This window comes from Sabethes cyaneus, chromosome 3 (assembly GCF_943734655.1).
Source record: "Sabethes cyaneus chromosome 3, idSabCyanKW18_F2, whole genome shotgun sequence".
Classification (NCBI taxonomy): Eukaryota; Metazoa; Arthropoda; class Insecta; order Diptera; family Culicidae; genus Sabethes; species Sabethes cyaneus.
The window spans coordinates 94,027,384-94,049,963 of record NC_071355.1 but is presented as its reverse complement, the minus strand read 5'-3'; the positions used below and the strand labels follow the sequence as shown (position 1 = coordinate 94,049,963).

Below are 22,580 nucleotides of genomic sequence, written 5' to 3'. Positions count from 1 at the left end.
TTGGAAAAACATCTGCTGCCTTCCCTGAAACAACGTGATTCTTCCGTGCTGTTTTGGCCATTCTGCCATTATGGAATAGAAACAATGGAGTGGTATGCCACCAACAACGGGCAGGGGGTTCCCAACGACAAGAACCCTCCTAAAATGTCAGAACTCCACCCTATCTTCCCCAATATTGGTATATCGTCAAGCGGAATTGAAATTCCATAATAGGGCGGTTATTGTGAAAATATATATTGGTTATTAGTTGGAATAACGCGTAAATATCCTAATTATAAAAACGCACTGTTACAGGCATGACACTGAAAGGGTAATCATGCCCCATTATTTAACGGGTGACAACTAAAATTTTGGAATTTTTGGAAGATCTGATTGACCGAAATTAAAGATACATTGTCTATTGTTAAAAAAAGTATACATTTGAAAACGTTCCGTAATCGGCTGTTGGGCGAAGATTCCGTTTGATGTCGGAACATGAGCATTGTACGGTCGTCATGTCAACTTTGCGAATGCATCTCTTGAGCCGACCAATCAACGGTTTGCAATTCGTGGCTCTCCAGTTATTTTTATACACCAAGGAACTCGAAATCCCGAAGAAATCATCGATTGGGCGCACTGAGACAGATTTGTCTGGTCGTGGATTTTGGGTAAAAATGAGATCGAATGGGTATTCAGGAACGATTGCGTTTTTTTGGCGTAATGCATTATGTTTTTGTAGAAACGGTATCAAAATTTTCTACAAACATTCATCTGGCGAACATCTTAATTGATAACCAAATCAGAGGCTTGCTGTTGAAGGCACAAGAAAGAAAACGATGTCCTTCTGCGTCCATAACTTTGGCTGGTCTTCCACTACCTTACTTGCAAATAGTTGTTGGGCATCTTAGGATATGGTAAACAGTCGAAGCCGCAACATATTCGCTTTTTAAATGTTTTACCGTATAATTTTTGCCGAGATTTCAGTGGCAGTTCGTAAAAGTGTACAACGCGCTTCCGAAATGCTTCTTGTTTCGACGCTATTTTAAGCAAATATTGACAAAAAGAGGAGAGAGAGAGCTAACACATACATACACTCATTTCTCTCTGAGCTCGTTTGTTGTTGAGTATAGGGGCCTCGAAAAAATTCCAAAATTTTGGTTGTCACCCGTTAGAAAGACTAGAAGATCTATTCAGTTCGAATATCTTGGAATAGATAAAGTTATTTAGGTTATTGCAATAAGCAGAAACTTATAGTCATCATAATTTGTTGGTGTGTGGTTTTCTTAATAATTACGGCTATCAAATGGCACTATAATCGTCTACCGGAATAGTGCCAATATAGTTGAGAGTTGTTAAGCTAAAATAGCTGTTGTTTTATGGTTTAAGAAGTTAGCAAGTGCGAGTTCTCTGAATTTGCCGTATCAAGTGGTGGGAAGAAGCAGCCAAGACTACCCAATATCACTCAATGCAAATTTCACTTACTACCTACGGTTTTGAAGCATATCCAGAAAAACAGTTAAAATGAAACATAGTGAAAGACACAATGAACACAAACAGGACAACAAATTATTGGCGAACGAAACAAAATGATGACAGTTGAGGACGGGAATGGAAAGCGTGAATAAATTTTACCAAATGATAAAGCAATTTAGCACTAATTGAGAAATCGAAAATCGTATTCGAAATCGGTCGAATTTTGGCTGATCGCAGGCTAGCTTCCAAATAGATAAAACCAATCGACACTCAGTGTACTGGCAGCGATAGAATGATTGCGCGAAGTCGACACAGGGTGGATAGAGCGAGCCGCATAGTAGATTTGTTTTTTGCTAAAAATAACTACGTAGGATAAAATAATGTCAAAAACAGGACGTGGCAACGGAACGTAGAACACTGCACCTGCAATTATCATCATGCAGATAGTGAATACCTTCTCGTTGTCCGTCTCAGCGGCTACATTTCCGAATCCAACCTAAAACGGGAGGAAAAGAGGAGAAAATCAGAAAACAATCCTGGTGGGATTGAAAATAAACGCGCTTTGTTATCCGGTAGGTACGGGCGCGAGCAGAACAACATGAACGATGATATTGGTTATAAAATTTATAATTCAATTTAGCGTGCTTGTAACGGACAGCTCTCCCGGGAATGAAGCATCGCACTGAATCGCGGTGAGCATGCGATTCAATTTTGAATGCAGATCAAACGGTGATGAAGTGAAGAGTAGTGTAAATTGGATCAATATTTTAATCAGCTTACCGATGTCATGCATGTCATCGTGAAATACAGCGCCGTAACATACATGGTTTTTCTTGATGGACCATTCACCAGTTCCGGGGCATTGGTTTCGTTAGACCACATGTACGAGTACGGATTCTGGGTGACGTTTGCTAATTTCCACAGCCAACTGTACTGCACCTGTTGGGTTAGAGAAATAACAGCGTATTAGGTATGTGAGCAATTTCCGTAATTGTTATTTTATCGAAATGCAGTTCATTTGACAGTGCCAATTTGTAATGCGGCATTAAACGTACCCCGTTGTCCGCATCGCTGCGGCCTATGGAGTACCAGATGCATGCCAACCAGTGCGCAACCAACATATAAAAGCATAACAGTAGGATCAACATTGCGGCTCCATACTCCAGGTATCGGTCCAGTTTCCTAACGACGCGCCCCAGTCGTAGCAAACGCACTACTTTTAGAGCACTGAAAAGCGATCCAATTCCCTAGGGGAAACACAAACTTATTTAGCTGAATTATTGGAAAAGCACAATCACGTTGTATGATTGCTATTTTTGAAACATGCACAAAAGTTATTGCAATTGTTAATAAGTAGCATTGAAACATACAATGGAAGAAAATGCAACAATTTTGCCAATTACCTGCATGATTAGTTACTTCCCGAGTAAGGAGCAACAGTTCTGATTAATAATTTACTTACATCTTCATCGTGGTCGAATGCGTTAAAGACATCGTACGGCAGACAGCTGAGCAAATCAATGATGAACCATGATTTTAAATAATTCATACGAATAACCTTCGGGTCACTAACCACTTCTCCTCCGGGGCCAACGAATGTTGTGTGGAAATTTAATACTGTAATTAGGATAGAGTGCGGAACGGATATGAAAATTGTTGCAGTGTTGCTTTATTATTACCGCAAACGGTACAACATATTTCTGAGCATCGTTATGAATATTGACTGGGTACGTTGCGCTGTGACGCTATACAGTGATTATAATTAAGGATCCCGTAATAAAGTTCAAGTATAACACTAATTGCTAATGTCGAAAAGATAAATTGAATATTTTATTCATTGACTATTCACATGGTTAAACTTAGCCATAGTCACAAGTTTCTTGTGGGTCGGCATGTTGTAGGGCTGTTTGTTTATGAGGTATAATAACTGAATTATGCGAATATACTTTCAAAAAGGAAGCTAAGCAAGAACAATCAAACCCTCTATTCCAAGTAACAATAAGCGTTTTATTACACATTCAATTTACTTAGTTAAGTTGCTTTGATGATATGGTTATTAATTAGAGTAAATAAAAATTAATTTTGAATAGACGTTTATAGTGAAATTCCTGAGTCAACGACGATGTAGAGAAAACGTTTTCAACAGGTAGGTCATATCTACACTGGCAACTCAACCAAGAAAACCGGGCAAACCAGGAAAACACCAGGAATTTTATTTCACCAGGAAAAACCGGAGAAAAACCAGGAATTTTTATCCAAAACCAGGAAAAAGTTCTGTTGCATGCTGACGACTTAATTACTTATGCGTTCATGTCCGCTAGTTCGGCAGAACAAAATGTTTGATTTCCCAAATAATGACAGCAATCCGCCATGACCTTGATCTGTCGCAAGGAGCGTTTCGAATCAACAGTCTGAATACAGTCGACTAGGCTACACTGCCAATAGCCTCTAGATCTGCCTATTCTGTGTTGTCCCTGCGGGTTCCAGTTGACTGTCTTTCTGTAGATTTCGTTCTCTACTCTCCTCAAAACGTGTCAGACCCAGGCAACGATTGACGAAGACCTGCGGTTGTGTCCGCTGAAATACATCAGAACTCGCAGGCAATAGAACGGATTTCATGTTCAAATTGAAAATTCGTGTTAGGGTCGATAAAATGATCTGATTTGAGCGCCAAACATTTCCAAGATCCAAAAATCACCGCTGGCCTAATTCATGTCTCAATATCACTCTTAGTACCACCGTATAGGGTTATCTGCTACCAGAATATAAAAAACCTGCCACCTCAACCTCTACTGTGAAATTGGAGGGATTGTTGATGTTCACTGCCACTGAGTTAATGTTTACGACATTGACTATGAGACCTGTTGCCTTAGAGTTATCACAGAGACCATCAAGTTTTCCCTGCATTTGAGTTTGCATTTGAGAGAGCAAGATAATGTCGTCTGCCAAATCGAGGTCAATTAATTGCTCATTTGTCAAACGGTTCCAGGGCAATCCTCGGTTAAGTTTACTGTCAATGGTTCCAATTAAAATTTCGTCAATAATGACGAGGATATGTTGCGGTGAAAGTATGTAACCCTGTCTCACTCCTGGAGCAACCCGGCTGGAGGCCTCATAATGAGCGTCGATAAGATAGACTAGTTTACCAGGAACTCCTCTACGCCTTAGTGCGCCCCAGATATTTTCATGATTTAGTCAATCGAATGCTTTTTTTTAAATCAACAAGCACTAGAAGAAAACAGCCTTGGATTTCGATGATTTACTCGAATTTATATTGACTGTCGTGATCCGATCCACACACGATCGGCCGGCACAGAATCCAGCTTGCTCAAATGAGTTTACCCGTAAATTGGTTGGTAGCTAAAGCTTGGTTAAAACTACTTAAAATTCCATTAAAGTGTACAGACTCAAATTTTGAGTAGTTCTTCAACCACAAAATTGCCAGTAGGAACTTAAAAGTGCGTTAATTATCACAGAGAATAATTCAATTATTGGTAGCAAGTAGCCAAAATTGGTTAAATTTTTACTCAAAATTTGAGTTTGTACACCTTAAGGGCATTTTGAGTAGTTTCAACTAAGTTTTAGCTAAATCCGACCTATTTACAGGTAGTATCATTTTACAGTGCACTATCGAAGAGTAGTATCGTTTTTTTCTGGATTCGATTGAGGATCACCTTTCAGAGTACTTTATGACTGATATAGTGCACCATGATACCGCCCTAGTTCCTACATTCAGATAGGTTCCATCAGAGCCGGCGTTTAGACCGGCAACCCCTTGCGGTCGCGCTTCGGAGGGGCCTTGCGCTTGGTGATGACTAGAGAAAAATGTTAAAAAAAAATCTCAATCCTTGGCTGTATACAACACAATTGGCTATTCAGAATATATTTGCATGATTTCCATTGTTTTCTTTTCTCTTTTATTTTAATGCAGAGTGTAGTGCCAAGAAAAAATCGATGAAAGTGCCAAACGACACGGCTCAGCTTGTGCGCCGATTGTTTACGGGGGTTTCGATCACATGGGCACTTAGATCTTTTGAACCAATGAAATCTTCAAGTCCAGATGGCATTCTACTCACTTTTTTTCACAGGAAATCACTTAAATATCTGGAGACGGCACTTTGAGCTTTCCTTAATATTGAAGGAGCTTTCGATTACACGTCGTTCATTTCAATTATTACGGCTCTTTTTCAAAACGCAATTCACCACACTCAATGAACTAGATTCAAGCAATACTTCCGAGCAAGGAAATCACAACATCATTGGAAGATACGTCGGTCACGATTTCGGCGATCAAAGAATGTCTATAGTGAGTTCTCTCTCTGATAACCAAGCTGTTATGAGATTATTGCTTAAGCCATCAACGTAGAACTTACCGTCAGAGAAAAGTTTAACGCAGTACTGTCAAGTTGTTTGTTAGGAGCTCTGAACACCACCATGTTATAATGCTTACAAGACGGGCCTAATATAAACCCCACAAAAACAGTCGCTATATCATTCACTGGGTGAAGAAAATATGTTATTTCTTCCCCTATATTGATTGGTGTCAGGCTGAGCTTCAGTAACCGTTTAGACTATGCTGTTAAGAAAGCATTCCGTTGAAATCAAATACAGGGTTGTACACTAAACAGTTAAACAGTTTATATACCCAAATCCTGCGGTAACTAAAAAACTACTCAACTTAACTCGTAGTGAACTACGTACAATCACGGGACTCAGCAAATATAAATTTGTATTTTTACTCTTTCGTATTTAGTAAAAAGCGAATAGCTAAATCAATAACCTTTCCAGTATAATATTCCACACAAAAAAAAAACAAGCTATATTCACCAACCAGGAATTTTTCCAAAATCGTCCAGGAAAATCGGGAAAAAACCAGGAATTTGAAATCACCAATTGAGTTGCCACCCAACATTATATGTAGTAATCGACATACGTGTATCTAAACGTTAAACGAATTTTATACCGCGGGATATCGGGATGCTGCGCAATGCTTTCTATCCGGCATATATACGTTTTATATAATAAGAGTATCAAAATTCAGTAATATTCAATTTTCCAACGCTAATAGTAGGAAAAACGAACGTTCTTTTCTGTCTACATGCCATACGTAATAAATTTTCTCAAGCGTAAAACTATATGAATAGAGCTAGATTGCGCAATGCTTATATAGCTGCTATCAAAAATTGTCGTAAAATCGTGCTTCTTCACGAAAAATTCTTTTCGAAGAAGAATTTCCACATTGGTCATTCTGCGAGACAGTAGATTCATCAAGGTCGTTGCAAGCCGGCACCACTAAAAACTAGCGTTTTGGATTTTCTTAGAGCTAAATATCCGTGAGTTTTCGCGGAAGTGAAGAGTAAGGTAAAATTCGACTTTGTGTGCAGCAGCAGGTATGTCGGGAGGAAACTATGGTACCTAATTATGAATTGAAATGGTTATACCATTTACCAGAACTGCAACAATACACAGTACTTTTATTATGATGCACGAAATGCAATGGTCGGATAATCGCCGAATACGCTAGTTAATAATGAGATCGATTCTTCAATCGCATCCTCAAGGATGGTTCAACCCCCCCCCCCCCCCCCCCCCCCAGGAGAAAATTTGTTAGACACTTTCAAGCTTGAAATTTCACAGTCAGCTGTTGTTTGAAGCAAATGTACGGGGCTGATTGTACGATCCCCGTCAGCGTCGTGAACTCGAAACTCAGTGGTTCGTGCTGTTTTAAGCCCCATTTAATTCGCAGTCGCAGTTTTTTACTTAAAAAATAAACAATGTCGCTTTATACCTGGACGAGCCATCTCGCACTTCTTCAGATGACTTTTGAAGCTTAATAAGATGCAACTTTTGGTGAAAAAAGAATCTCGCTATCTAGTTTATTTCTATACTTATATCAAATTTTGTATTAAAAATACGCCATTTTCAAATGTTAGTATCTTAGTATCTTGGAAATGTGCAAACCAAATTTAAATTCGTTGATTGCGTTTTAAAGAACGTACTCTTCTGTATAAAATATCAAAAAATTGGAGAGTGGATTTTTGTCTATCTCAAATAAAACATGTTTGAATATGTAGCGTTTTAACATATTTGATGTGTTTCGCTCTGGTATATTTGCTTTTGAGTTTTACATAACAGTTGCTATTTTTCTACTAGTTCCATATCCGATTATTCATCTTTCAATTACCAAATGTTTAGCATTTTCTTGTAGGTGTAGCTCAGAGATATTGGATGGCGATCTGTTTTTCAGCGCAATAACAGGGTCAGATGTGAGCAACAATCGCTTGAAAACATCTTCTAAATTTACTATACGATCGAACTTTCGCAAATGAAACTCCCTGTAATTCCGAATGGACTTGTTTCGGGATTCTTGGGCTTCTTCACTGCACATTCCGATTGGTAGCAATGTATGTTTGATTATGGCAGCCCCATGCACCAAGAGTTTATGAACTCACAATGGGTGACAGTGCATACCATCCATAATGCTCAACAAAAAGCGTTCTTGTCTGTTCAGCATATAGTTCGTAGTCTGGCACAGAAATTTCCACCTTACTGTTTATTAATGTGAGAATTGTATAAAACTTTTCAAGCACCTCTTCGTTCAGCCCGGTGATTTGAGTCAGTTTTATTTGCTTTACAAAATCTGCGTGCACAATTACCATCGTTCGAGTTACCGTAGTCCTAACTGTATCGAGTATTCGTAGTCCTAACTGTTCCCTCAGTGCTGTTCTAATGGTAGTTTCTTTTCTGGACCGCAAGCATACACAAGCTTGTGAATTCGTGCCAGTCAAGCCATTCACAACTTTTGTGTCGTTCATACAAAAAATGGTTTTCGAGAAAACAGAAATATCACCTATATTAGTAGGAAGACGTTCCATGATCTCTGCATCAAATTTGCTGACTACGCGTTTAGTTAATTCGGCGCTTTCTTTTTTGAAAATTAGTTTTTTTGGGCGACAAAGAGAGACAGATGAAGGGCGATCATTGTTCCAAATAAGTTCTCTCTTTTGTTCCCTCTCTACTGCCAGTCGTAGCGGAACAAAAGAGATTACGAAGATATTTGAATCACTGTATTCCTTAAGCTCACCTTCATCTTCGTCAAAAAAAAGTTTGCTTATATCTATCGAAAGACAAAAGTTTTTTGAAATGTATGTATGAATTATACGTACCTTGCATGGTTGCTGCTCCCATCGCAACCCCATTTGAAAAACATGGTATAATTACCTCTTGAATCAACGGTGTCATATTTCAAATATTCGAGCAATCTACGTATCGTATGATCGAACAAATTTTGTATAGCAACATTTGCTTCGGAAGGTGACACTGAAATTCCTGCAAAATATACCATCAAATAACAAATCAAGATTGTTGAAAAAATATCCAAACAAATGCAACTGCTTCCTCCGCAGTTAAGGAATTAGCAAATTTTTTTACCGCTAAACTGGTACTCGCAACATATTCTTTTGATACGTTTTGTATTGACCTTCCCGTTACACGACATCCAGCAGCAGCGGCACTAGAAGCTGCCGCGAAAATAAGTTCTTCTGTCGAAAACTTCGTTGTTACTTGTTGAATTTTCTTTTTTTCGTACTGTTTCCACAATCAGTAAACCGTTTACAATGCCGCCCACTAGGCTTAGCTTGTACTGGAAACATAATAATCTGTTGGAACCATTTTTCGTTATACTTTTCAAAACGTCTTCGAGCTCGATGGCATTTAGTCCAAGGCACTTTAAACTGCAGCTCAAGTATTTTGATTTTACTAATCGCACTCGCCTCACAGATGTTCCTGTTTTCTTTCCGCAGTTCGTTTAACACGTCACCGCGACTACTACCGTTGAAAAAAAGACCAACTATTCTTTTTCGTTCAACCTCCATCTTAAAGCAGCACGTAAGCTTTGGATTTTTCTTAGTTCTTACTGCATCATTTTGACAGCTTCGATTTGTCATGGTGCCATGTGCTTAACTATGAATGCCCTGTTATTAAGAACAAGGAACGTTATATATTAAGGTCATATAACGTAATCGATTTCGTTGTTTTTGATTGATTTGGAACTAAGTCCAAAGAAAGATACGTTAACTTTGTTAGACAAAAAGCGACATAGCGAAGTGTTTATATTTTGCATAAAATAAAAAAAAACTTTGTGTGTGTTAAACAAAAAAACTGTTTAGTGAATATTTTAAGGAAAATAAGTTTTAATTCATTTATAATTTTATTTTGTCTGTAATTTCAGCCATTACCTTTACGAAAAGACGTTTTCAGAACTACGTTTTATATTATAATCAGTTGCGTAGCAATGCGAAATACATCAAATACGTTAAAACGCGTCATACTCAAACGTGATTTATTTGAGATAGACAAAAATACACTCGCTAATTTTTTGATATTTTGTACAGAAAGTACATTCTTTCAAACGCAATCAACGGATTTAAATTTGGTTTGCACCTTTCCAAGATACTAACATTTGAAAATGGCGTATTTTTAATACAAAATCAGAGGGGTTGTGTACAAGACACGATCACGTATATAGGTGACGCAGGACTACGTAAGTCTTTTTGTAGTGATAGTAGCATGTATTCATACTTGTAATCATTCGATTCTTCATGCATACGTGCTATATGCAACATATATACAATATAGAAAACCCGGGGGCTCACCCCTCAAATGATAGCTTGGGGTGTCGCAACAAAACTTTTATATGACGTCAACATTGGTTGCCGCGATTTAGGGGTCGCACATTTGACTTTTATGAAAAAATGGCATTTTCCAGGAGTAAATTCAGAAAAATATTTTTAGAAATGCTAAAGTAGGTGAAAAAAGCTACTTAACTATTTTTTTCACAATCATTGGGATCTGATACATTCATAAAAAAGTTATGATGGCATGTCTGGAGTCATATTTGGTTACAAAAATTTATTGAATTTAACAAAAATTTAAAATTTTCGAAATTTCATTTAAATAAACACCAAAACAGGGTATTAAACAGTATCTCAGAGTAACGTACGTATACTGTATAGATGGGAAATTTAATGACGAACAACTTTGCCGAAAAAAGTGTGGACGTATGTTCAAATCTCGCTGAGGTATTCACGTTTTTCTGAAGGCGGGACCAAATATATTTTCGCAATTTTCAAATTTTAGTAGTTCCACGTGAAAAACGTTACCTAGGTGTTTTATAGGAAACAATATGCACCTACCACAGAATTTAGCACCATTTAGGCTCAAGAATCACTTTAAAAAAGGGCGTATTTATTTTAATAGGTACTATGTTTGAAAAATCGTATCTCCCGAAACTAGGGTTGCTCCAAAATGATGCCTAAGCGTGAGTTGTAGAAAATTGATTTTTAAACCTGAAAAATAAACTCTGAATTTTTTTGACCCTTTTTGTAATACATACCAGTAGTTGGTAGAATCAGCAAGGTGTATTCAGACAAATTGAAAGGTAATATTTATTCTAGTTGCTAACTTGGTAATACAACAGGGATAACATATAAAAAGGGCACGTTTAAAATAAAAAAATAATATATATAAAACTTTTTTTTTTCAAATATCTTAAATGCGGCTGCATTTAGAAGCTAATTATTATTTTGAACACGTGTTGTCAAGCACATACGAAGTTGTTCTTCAAATTCAAAATACATATATGTATAACGAGAAATATAAGAATAATAATAAGAAATATAATAATAATCTTAGGTTACAAAATATTCATAAAATTCGTTGTTCTACAAAATCCTTTGATAAATGATGCACCAGTTCAGAAAAAGTCTCAAAATGCATCAAATCGCCACTATTTTTCCAAAAAAAGTTACTATTTCCTGTATATTTTAATTTTACATTTTTTCCTGACTTTAGAACCTAGTGAATTTTTTTTCAGTGTTTATTTTTTCATGTTTAAAACTCAATTTTCAAAAGCTCACGCTTATTATTCATTATGGAGCAAACCTAGTATAACAGCACTGTTGGCGCGGACGGTTTATTGAAGTATACTTTAGCCTTTGGACTTTGAGCAATAGCCCGTGGTAGATCAACTGATCTCGGGGTTGCTTGCGGGACTAAGTTCTTTTGTTAGCGATAGCCCGATTGGGGTCGCATTAAACGCACAAAGTCTGAAGTCGAAATGGCTTGGTTTATTATCCGAAAGGTTTGCTTTTATAGCTAAATTTTGGTGGAAAATATCGGTAATGCATATCGATATTTTCCTTATTCTAAATGCATTCTTAAAGTTAAAAAGAGATAGACTACTGGGACAGAAAGATTCTTTGTTCGATACATTCGGTTCTGGAATTGTAATTTGAGTCCTTACACCGAGTCACATAGGCCACCGACAGGTCGGAGAGCTAGCTCAGCAAAATGCGTGCACTTGTGAAGTGTATGCATGGCGCTGGTGCTTGCGTTCGGTGCCCGCCGTGTATCTCAATACGATCGGAGTTGTCTGTTTTGTTTTGCTTGTTGCATAATATTTATTTACATGATGTTGTGCATGGTTAGGGTAGAGTACGGATGGTACACTAGTTTCAGGAGATACGATTTTTCAAACATAGTAACTATTAAATATATACGCCCTTTTTAAAAGTGATTCTTGAGCCTAAATGGTGCCAAATTCTTTGGAAGGTGCATGTTTCCTCTTATCAAAAACGTAAGTGACGTTTAGAGTAAATACTTCAAGTTTTTTCATTTACCTCTTTCACATGAAACAGCTAAAATTTGAAAATTACAGAAATGTGTTTTGTTCTGCCTTCAGAAAGCGGCAAATATCTCAGCGAGATTTAAAGATACGTGCCTACTTTCTTCGGCAAAGTTGTTCGTCATAAAATTTCCCAACTATACAGTATAGTTACGTTGCTTTGAGACACTGTTTGATACCCTGTTTTGGTGTTTATTTAAATGAAATTTCGAAAATTTTAAATTTTTGCCAAATTCAATAAATTTTTGTAACCAAATATGACTCCAGATATGCCACTATAACTTTTTTATGAATGTATCAGATCCCAATGATTGTGAAAAAATCGTTAAGCACCTTTTTTCGCCTACTTTAGCATTTCTAAAAATATTTTTTTGAATTTACTCGTGACAAATGCCATTTTTTCATAAAACTCAAATGTGCGATCCCTAAATCGCGGTAACCAATGTTGACGTCATATAAAAGTTTTGTTGTGATACCCTAAGCTATCATTTGAGGGGTGAGCCCCCGGGTTTTCTGACATAGTGCTATTTTGGGACACTCTTATATACATGCTACATGCGTTGTATGTAACATTTATCAAAGTAGTAACATTGCATACGTTCAATTCTCAAAAGATTGTGCAACAAAATCAAGAACACAAACTATTGCCTTCCTGCTACCTTACTGAAATTAAAGATTGTTTTTATTACCCATGGTTCCCCACGTTGAAGGGATTTTACCAATTCAATCCTATTTTATCAACAGCACATCTTTTCACTACACTTCTAATGAAACGGCAAGCATGCGTATTCATACAGAGTCGTATTATAACCGAACACTACAGCTGTAGCACATTTTTCCAACACAGATATCAAATTCGCCGAGGTTTAATCGTCTCACAGTAAAGAATTTGCGATCTGTTGGGACAACGCGCTTGTGTCATTTTTTCTGGCACACTTCCCTAACACAGACATCAAATTGGACGAGGTTTAATCGCGGTCGTAAGAAACCTGTTGGCACGAAGGGCTTTGTCACTCTTTCTGGCGTACTTCCCAAGCAGGGACATCAAAATGGTCTAGGTTTAACCGCGGTGTTAAGAAATCTTGTTGAAATGAGGAAACTTGGTCACTTGTTTTGGCTTACTTCCCAAGCACAGATATCAAATTGGTATAGGTTTAGATCGTCGTAAAGAATCTTCCAACCAATCACGAAGCGAGAAATCTGGTAAAACATAGGTTCATTATTTTCAATTTTTCAATAGTTCAACATCAAGAATCCATACTTTTCTTCATCTGGGTCAATTCTTAGAAGATTTTCCGATCGATTGGTATAAGAATATTGAAAATCGATCGGAAAACCGCTGAGCAATTGGCGCTCAAAACCTATCATTTTTCGTGACGCTCGCATTTTTCGATTTTTTGGAATGACACCCTATCTCAAAACTTGCCGTAAGACGCAGTCCTACGTCAAAATTTGATATAAGTATAGAAATAAACTAGATAGCGAGATTCTTTTTTCACCAAAAGTTGCATCTTGTTAAGATTCAAAAGTCATCTGAAGAAGTGTTTCGCGAGAAACATAAAATAAAAAAGTTACACAGCAAAATTGCAAAATAGTTCAGGGAAAACGCCCTAATATGGAAACGGTTCGAGATAGAGAGATGTTGTCTTGTGCAATATTACTCAAAAAACTTCAAGCTATAAAACTGCCGAAGTAAGTAAGTAAGTAAGTTCGCTTTGAAAATAATTTTTGGATCTTGGTTAATTTAAGGGTCACCCTAAGACAGTTCATGCCAAAAAAAAAGCGGCATCGAAAACTAAAACTTTTTTGCTAAAACAAAGATAGTCTAAAATTATCGACTACTGAGTAAACAATTTTTTCCACTTAATTTGGCTTTCTGGACCATAGTGGCAGTGTTATGAGATGATTTCGAACAATTGATAGCTACAAACCATACAGAGCAGCATACTTTGAACGCGTTTTTCTCGAAATAAGATTTTTGTCACTTGACTCGATCTGACTTAACAGCGACCATTTGAGCTATTATCATTAATTGGTCTTCGACGCGTTGATTTAAAGCCCAATCCTGCTAGGCTCCGCCTTAAGTCTAGCACAGATGACCTTCGTCGTGGCAAAGTTTCTGTCACCTGCTTAGCCACTTCGTCGATCATCTTCAGAGCGATGTTGAGAATCATACAGCATAAGTTGTTCTTCAGCACCCTCGCTGCGTCTCGAAGAGACTCAGTTCTATGGACTTTAACAGCCGCTCCCAGCCGAAATTCGAACATGCAACGTACCTCAATGCCGCCTGGGAAGCCATAACTTTAACTCTGTTATTTCATTTTGATTTTTTGTCTGATGAGCAAAGCAAAGCCGTGGGATTAAACATCCTTTCTAAGACTTGACCCTTCTTCATCGACAGACTTCGCAGTCGGCTACTAGAGTACAGGACAGTTACGGGGACTTTTCTAGCTACGTTCGTGTTCGACGGTGTTCCGAGTGGTGAAATCAGTCAAGGAGACCCAGACTATCTAGTGGCGCTCAAGCGGTGGTAGAAAACCGAAGACTGCTGTCCCGGTGAAAGCCAAGAAGGTGTTGAGGTCTGTTCAAGCGTCGATCAAAACTTTCGATTCGCGATTCGCCGCAGAAGCTGGATGTTTTCGTTTGGGTTGCCTTTTCAATATCCGAACGACACACAAAACATGGTGGCCAAAACCCGTGTCTGGAAGCGGTACCGAGAGTAACGGGTGAAAATTTTGGAATTTTTTTCTCAAGCTGTCAAAAAAAGATAAAGATACATGAAGAAGATCTGATTTACCGAAATTAAAGATACATTGTTTATTAATATTTTTATTTTGAAACGATGATTCTACAATTGATGAAGGGACGGTAAGGGAAAGTAATGAAGAAGGATTTTTTCGGGAATGAAGTGGAAGGGTGGAAAGGAAGGGGGGGGGGGTAATAGGTAGCTATGGTTAACAAGTTGTCGTTGTGACTCCTATCTTTTGTCCAATGCTGGAAGGTGCATGGGTCGAACCAAGTTGTAATCAGAGATTATAACCGGATTTGAACCCACAACACCTGCCAGGGCGTGTCGCTCACTGGTACCCGTGTACCTTTGAACCACAGAGGCGCTGGACAAAAGAAGTCTGCACAACCCCCCTTATTAACCATAGCGCGACATGGGTTGTTCTATTTTTAGACACACAATGTGCCTCTTCCTACACCTACTGTAGAAACCACCGACCGAGAAGTTTTAGTCTAACGTCTTTTTACTTTCAGGACGACGACACTATGCAGGCCCTTACGACTTGCAAGGTACTGCGTGTGACGCTGTTCGTCCGAAAGCGTGTTAGTCCGCGTTTCTCAGCGCGGTTCTTCGGAGAAAGGCTCCGTTCCTATGAAAATTGACCAAACTCGTGACTTTAGTCATGACCTTGAAATGCGGTCAGGCATATATTAATATTTTTATTTTGAAACGATGATTCTACAATTGATGAAGGGACGGTAAGGGAAAGTAATGAAGAAGGATTTTTTCGGGAATGAAGTGGAAGGGTGGAAAGGAAGGGGGGGGGGTAATAGGTAGCTATGGTTAACAAGTTGTCGTTGTGACTCCTATCTTTTGTCCAATGCTGGAAGGTGCATGGGTCGAACCAAGTTGTAATCAGAGATTATAACCGGATTTGAACCCACAACACCTGCCAGGGCGTGTCGCTCACTGGTACCCGTGTACCTTTGAACCACAGAGGCGCTGGACAAAAGAAGTCTGCACAACCCCCCTTATTAACCATAGCGCGACATGGGTTGTTCTATTTTTAGACACACAATGTGCCTCTTCCTACACCTACTGTAGAAACCACCGACCGAGAAGTTTTGCAAGTCGTAAGGGCCTGCATAGTGTCGTCGTCCTGAAAGTAAAAAGACGTTAGACTAAAACTTCTCGGTCGGTGGTTTCTACAGTAGGTGTAGGAAGAGGCACATTGTGTGTCTAAAAATAGAACAACCCATGTCGCGCTATGGTTAATAAGGGGGGTTGTGCAGACTTCTTTTGTCCAGCGCCTCTGTGGTTCAAAGGTACACGGGTACCAGTGAGCGACACGCTATGGCAGGTGTTGTGGGTTCAAATCCGGTTATAATCTCTGATTACAACTTGGTTCGACCCATGCACCTTCCAGCATTGGACAAAAGATAGGAGTCACAACGACAACTTGTTAACCATAGCTACCTATTACCCCCCCCCCCCCCCTTCCTTTCCACCCTTCCACTTCATTCCCGAAAAAATCCTTCTTCATTACTTTCCCTTACCGTCCCTTCATCAATTGTAGAATCATCGTTTCAAAATAAAAATATTAATATATGCCTGACCGCATTTCAAGGTCATGACTAAAGTCACGAGTTTGGTCAATTTTCATAGGAACGGAGCCTTTCTCCGAAGAACCGCGCTGAGAAACGCGGACTAACACGCTTTCGGACGAACAGCGTCACACGCAGTACCTTGCAAGTCGTAAGGGCCTGCATAGTGTCGTCGTCCTGAAAGTAAAAAGACGTTAGACTAAAACTTCTCGGTCGGTGGTTTCTACAGTAGGTGTAGGAAGAGGCACATTGTGTGTCTAAAAATAGAACAACCCATGTCGCGCTATGGTTAATAAGGGGGGTTGTGCAGACTTCTTTTGTCCAGCGCCTCTGTGGTTCAAAGGTACACGGGTACCAGTGAGCGACACGCCCTGGCAGGTGTTGTGGGTTCAAATCCGGTTATAATCTCTGATTACAACTTGGTTCGACCCATGCACCTTCCAGCATTGGACAAAAGATAGGAGTCACAACGACAACTTGTTAACCATAGCTACCTATTACCCCCCCCCCCCCCTTCCTTTCCACCCTTCCACTTCATTCCCGAAAAAATCCTTCTTCATTACTTTCCCTTACCGTCCCTTCATCAATTGTAGAATCATCGTTTCAAAATAAAAATATTAATATATGCCTGACCGCATTTCAAGGTCATGACTAAAGTCACGAGTTTGGTCAACATTGTTTATTGTTGAAAAAAAAATTATTGTACATTTGAAAACGGTTCGTAATCGACTGTTCGGCGAAGCTACCGTTTGATGTTGGAACAGGAGCGTTGTACGGCCGTCATGTCAATTTTGCGAATGCATCTTTTGATTCTACAAATCAACTGTTTGCAATTCATGGCTCTCCAGTTATTTTTGTACACCAAGGAACTCAAAATCCCGAAGAAATCTTCGGTTGGGCGCACTGAGACAGATTTGTTGGGTCGTGGTTTTTGGGTAAAAATGGGATCGAATGGGTATTCAGGAACGATTCGGCCAAAACACGTATTGTCCATCTGCATGATGTTTTTATAGAAACGGGATCAAAATTTTCTTCAAACATTCGTCTGGTGCACTTCAAACATTTGTCTAATTGATAGCCAAACAAGAGGGCTTGTTGTTAAAAGCACGAGAAAGAGAACGATGTCTTTCTGCGTCCATAATTTTGGCTGGTCTTCCACTACCTTGCTTGCGAATAGTTCTGGCTTTAGTTTTCAGAAGGTCGCATAATCAACCCTTTTGCATGCATTATGCGACCTTCTGAAAACTAATGCCAGAGTTGCTGGGCATCTTAGGATATAGTAAACAGTCGAAGCCGCAACATATTCGTTTTTAAAATGTTGTATCGTATACTTTTTGCCAAGATTTCTGTGGCAGTTGATAGAAGTGTACAACCCGCTCCCGAAATGCTTCTTGTTTCGATGTCATTTTAGACAAAACAAGTATAAACAAAACAAATAATGTTGACAAAAAGAGGAGAGAGAGAGAGAGAGAGAGAGAGAGAGAGAGAGAGAGAGAGAGAGAGAGAGAGAGAGAGAGAGAGAGAGAGAGAGAGCTAACGCATACATACACTCATTTCTCTCTGAACTCGTTTGTTGTTGAGTATAGGGGCCTCGATAAAATTCCATAATTTTAGTTGTCACCCGTTAGTTAGTGAAAACGAGGTGCCTCGTGATGGATGAAGAGGTAAGGAAGAAGAAGGTGGACACATTCCCCAAACAGATCGCAGTTTCGGAGGCCGACTGTGGATGCGGCAAGATGAGCCAGCTGTACATCACGTGGAGTCCAAAACGAGTGGTCTCACGGAGGCTGTTTTGATCGGATTTGTTATCCTGCCACTGCACGCGGCCGGTGTTACTCGGGTTCAGAGACAACAATGTTTTTTTTTGTACTAAAAACCTCAACCCACTGAGCTTGCTGGAACTTCGCCCGGTTGAGAATTCTAGGGCTAGGTGTTGGAAAACAAGCTGACATTGAAGAAATCGTACGTAAAAGTATAAAAACCCGGGTCCGCACATTGTCCTTATGAATGATGTCAAAGGCACCACAGGAACGCGGGCATTCATCTATGGAGAATAGATCCAATAAAGTACTGAAGTAGAAACCTAACCATAATGTTGTAGTTTATACACTTGATAGAAATCCCGACTTGTACTGATCCGACTTTTATGTGTCTCATGTTTTTGGTCGAGTACGGTCTTTACGGTCTTTAGTACGGAAGCAATACCTCTCCAGAAGTTACCATACTCAGCATGGAAACTCAATCCAAAGTAGACAATTGATTTCGACAATCACCTAGTAGGTACAGTCTCCAGCTCAATTCCATAAATGGGTATGAGCATTTTCGAGAATTCCAAAGAATGTCGCAGTGGCTTTTTAAACCTAGTAACCCTCTGGTATTCAAAAAACCTCATTTAATGAGAGTTCAATAAAAAAAAATGAAAATATTTATTACGCAGGGAAACCTGATCATAACAAGCACGGTAGTTGTTATGCCGTTTCATCACCATCTAGGCGTTCATTTTTATTGCTAGCAATGATGCATTAATTATTCAGAAATATGGACCGGTCAAACTATGAAATCAATGCAAATAAATCGTTTCCGTAGCACTTACCAATATCTATGAAAAATATAACATCGACTATCGAATCAACTACTAGTAGTGACACATCCTCGGATGTTTTGTTTTTGAAGGCTACATTGTATGGTACCTATGAGGGGAACAAAAAAGGACATGTGTTACAAAAGCCATGAATATTATTCCAACAGGAAAACAAGGAATGAAATATAATAATGAAAATAATTGCAATTCCACCCTGAATAGCGGAAATAAACGTTCATATTCATATATTTGCTGTGTCACAGGCGCTCTTGTGCTTACCATAATTGCAGTATAAAACGTTAAACACAATATCACCCAGTCCCAGATTGCTTTGAATGCACAATAATGCAATAAAATATGCGGCGGTGTTTTTGGCGCTTCCTGGCGATATTGTGGCATAACATCGGCACTTAATGACATCATCTGTGGGGGTGAGAAAAAAAACACCAACATTTAGTATTGTTGGTAGGTATCTGCTACTGGTAGTAGGTACAAGGTGGTGAAAGGAACACCGAAGATAATGCAAATGGTGAGAGGCTACATGTTAGTATGGATGAAAGAACATTTAAAATTAAAATTGTGGTGTAAAGCAAGGCATAATAACAGCTGAATAATTTATGCCGTCGGCAGTAGCATCATCGTTGGCAGATTTTCTAATCGGAGCCTTTCCGAAGTGGGATGTGTAAATTAAACATGATACTAGCTGGCGTCGTAAAAGAGTCACTCTTTCAACTGGCGTTGTTTGGCAGTGGAAGCCTGAGCCAGATCCAAGGAAATACTGTGATAATTAAACATATGATTCAAATGAATATATTAAAAAAAATCCATCAAGATAAATTGCAATAAAGCGGTATTATATTTCAAAGAAAACATGTTTTGCCACATTTATACCGTTCATTAGAAATGTTAAAATCATTTAGTTCTCACGTAAGGAGCCTCCATCGATTTGAAAGAAAAAGGGGACGCATGATTATTTACATCTGACGGCGCAGTACGTTCAAAAGAAATTTACCGAAAACGTTCTAAATGTTAAATTAAATTAGAAATGTTCTAAATGTTAGTGCTCAATTGCGGGATTAAAAAGCTTGACTTAAGGAGAAATACTTACATGAGCTAGATTAGATTGCTTTGTAGGATCCTTTAACGTAGGCAAATGCGCACTGAATTGACGGCTCCGGGTTACAGATCGAGCCAGTTTGGCGAATTTGGACAGTCCTTCGTGGAAGAAAGAGATCACCAAAATAATAGAAATATGATTACATAATTGGAAAAAGCAACTCAAGGCATTTTGATTCGAGCGAAATAATTCAACGTGGTATAGAAGCATGATTTTTTCTGGTTCTACTTTATAACAGGTATTAATCTACTGAAACGATAGAGTTTTGCCATTATTAAAAAGCAGCGTAAATATAAAGAGTGTGAAATGCTATTTTCGAACAATTCTTTACTGTTTTAATAGTGGCGAGTTCTGCGAGTGTGGCAAAATTTGGCCATAATCGGTATGATTTATTCCAAGCTACCCTACCCTATACTACCCAGTGCAAATACAATCGATGAAAATCCGTACTCGTATAATCCAAAGGAGTAGATATATACTTCAACACATCATGATGTTAGTTATATATCTTGGAGATAACCATATATGATAGTCAAAACCATAAATTTCAATATCGAACAGGATGTATAAAAATTAAAGAAATTTTTAGAAGATTTAACAAACCTGGCGAGCGTAGTCTGTTAGTGAACGATAGAGTAATTAATGAAAACCAAAAAATTGGATTGTTTTTACCGATTGCTGACATTTATCTTACGCTCGTTTTCCGCGTACCTGCGATTTTCAATTACTTATATCGCGATTCACTCGCTCTCATAGTTACCTAACATCACCTTCACAGTCACTCAGGTGAGTAGGGTCGCATGACAATAGAACAGAATTTCAATTTAACAAATCATAGCTTACAAAAAGCAGTGCATGTAACTCACGGTTAACATCTCTAATATTCCTCCTTAAGCTATAATTCCAATGGCTTCACACCATTTCGGTTCAGCTTGACAGGGCACAAAGGCTTCGTGAGTCCGTCAATTAGTTGGTCTTCAGAAGTACCTAACTTCATATAATATATGTTAACTATTCTTCTTTCCAACGCAGTTCGAAAATAGTAGTGCTTTGTATCCAAAGGTATGCTTCGTCCTGAGATTATAACCGCTGGACTTAGCCACGGTGGTTTTGCTTTGGTTGTCGCTCAGGATTCTGATGAGGCCGGATTCTCAAAACTGCGACATTGGTCGTTTCCACCACTCACTGGCTTCTTGAAATGCTGCAGAATTCAGCTTCGCATGTAGATAAAGCGATCAAAGGTTGTCGCTTACAGTACCAAGAAATAGTAGCACCCTACTACAGTTTAAACATGTGGCTGCTCGTTGATTTACTGCCGTCCATGTCAGCTACCTAATCCGCATTACTATGTTCAAGAACTTCGTCTTTGTCATCCGTCATTTTGACGTTCTACGAAAGTACCGAAAGAGAGGTTGACGGCGTTTCAACGCTACGTTCTTTGGTTTGAACTGTATTGGTAGAGTTGCTTACGGCGTAGAGAATTTCCGGTCGGGTACAATGTGCCAAATACAACAAGCTACCTGCGGTTTTCTGATGCGGAATCCCTAGTAGCACAGTTGTTATAAACCAGTTCTGGCAACCGATATGTAACCAATTTTAGTCATAAATGAGTTGCAGCAACTAAAAGTGCTACATGGTTGCTGCTTGGGATGTTAACCATTTGGTTTGTTTCTTCAGGCGTTTTCGGTGAAAATGCCTTGGTAAGCTTATCGGTCATCGGTGTCTTTGCTGGCTTACAGTTTGCCATGGTAAAACTTGGCGAGCATTGCTTCGAGATCTTCTTGGATAAAGGCAGTTACGTCGTGCAACTAACGCATTCACAAATCGTATTTTACTGCCAAAGTGAAAAGATATCGCATCATACTGTGGCGAACGACGGGGGACTAGGTTTCGTTGTAATCTACCTGCTACGGTTGTGAAAAACATTATCACATCACTAGCCATCAGTCCTCGGTTCCGTTCGAATCGTGCTTGGTCTTGAACGCCCATTTACTTCATATCGCCTTCTTGCCTTTGGAAAGTTCACCAGGATCTAGGTACCATTGCTGATTAATACAACGCATTCCTCCTGCATTGACAGAGATCGTGAAGAATTAGACCAGTTCTTCTGACCTAATGAAACACACAAGTTTTACGAGAAGGTGAATCAAACTCGTAAGAGTTACACACCAAAACCTAACATGCCTAAGGACGAGGGAGGGAATCTAATCACAAACGAGTGCGAAGAGGTTGACAATTGGAAGCAGTTCTTCGATAAATACCTCATAAGCGAAGTTGAAAAAAGAGGCGGAACGAAATTTAACCTAGGAGTGCCCATGGAAGATAGTAATGCACCCCGCACCTGATCTCCAGGAAGTCAAACTAGAAATTGTGTTCCTGAATACCAATTAAGCCGCCGGTAAGGACCGCCTACT

The 22,580-nt window shown here is 39.0% G+C and overlaps 1 protein-coding gene across 1 annotated transcript in view; it reads right to left on the bottom strand.

The window, feature by feature from the left end:
- The window catches only part of LOC128741490 (potassium voltage-gated channel protein eag), a 64,519-nt gene that overhangs the window by 13,168 nt on the left and 28,771 nt on the right, over positions 1-22,580 (bottom strand). Inside the window, exons 6-12 of the mRNA XM_053837348.1 lie at positions 20,158-20,264; positions 19,329-19,472; positions 19,062-19,158; positions 2,915-3,069; positions 2,508-2,699; positions 2,233-2,391; positions 1,876-1,948 (exon numbers count right to left, since the gene is read on the bottom strand). Of these exons, the coding sequence (XP_053693323.1) occupies positions 1,876-1,948; positions 2,233-2,391; positions 2,508-2,699; positions 2,915-3,069; positions 19,062-19,158; positions 19,329-19,472; positions 20,158-20,264 (927 nt within the window). The remainder of the gene's footprint in view (positions 1-1,875; positions 1,949-2,232; positions 2,392-2,507; positions 2,700-2,914; positions 3,070-19,061; positions 19,159-19,328; positions 19,473-20,157; positions 20,265-22,580) is intronic.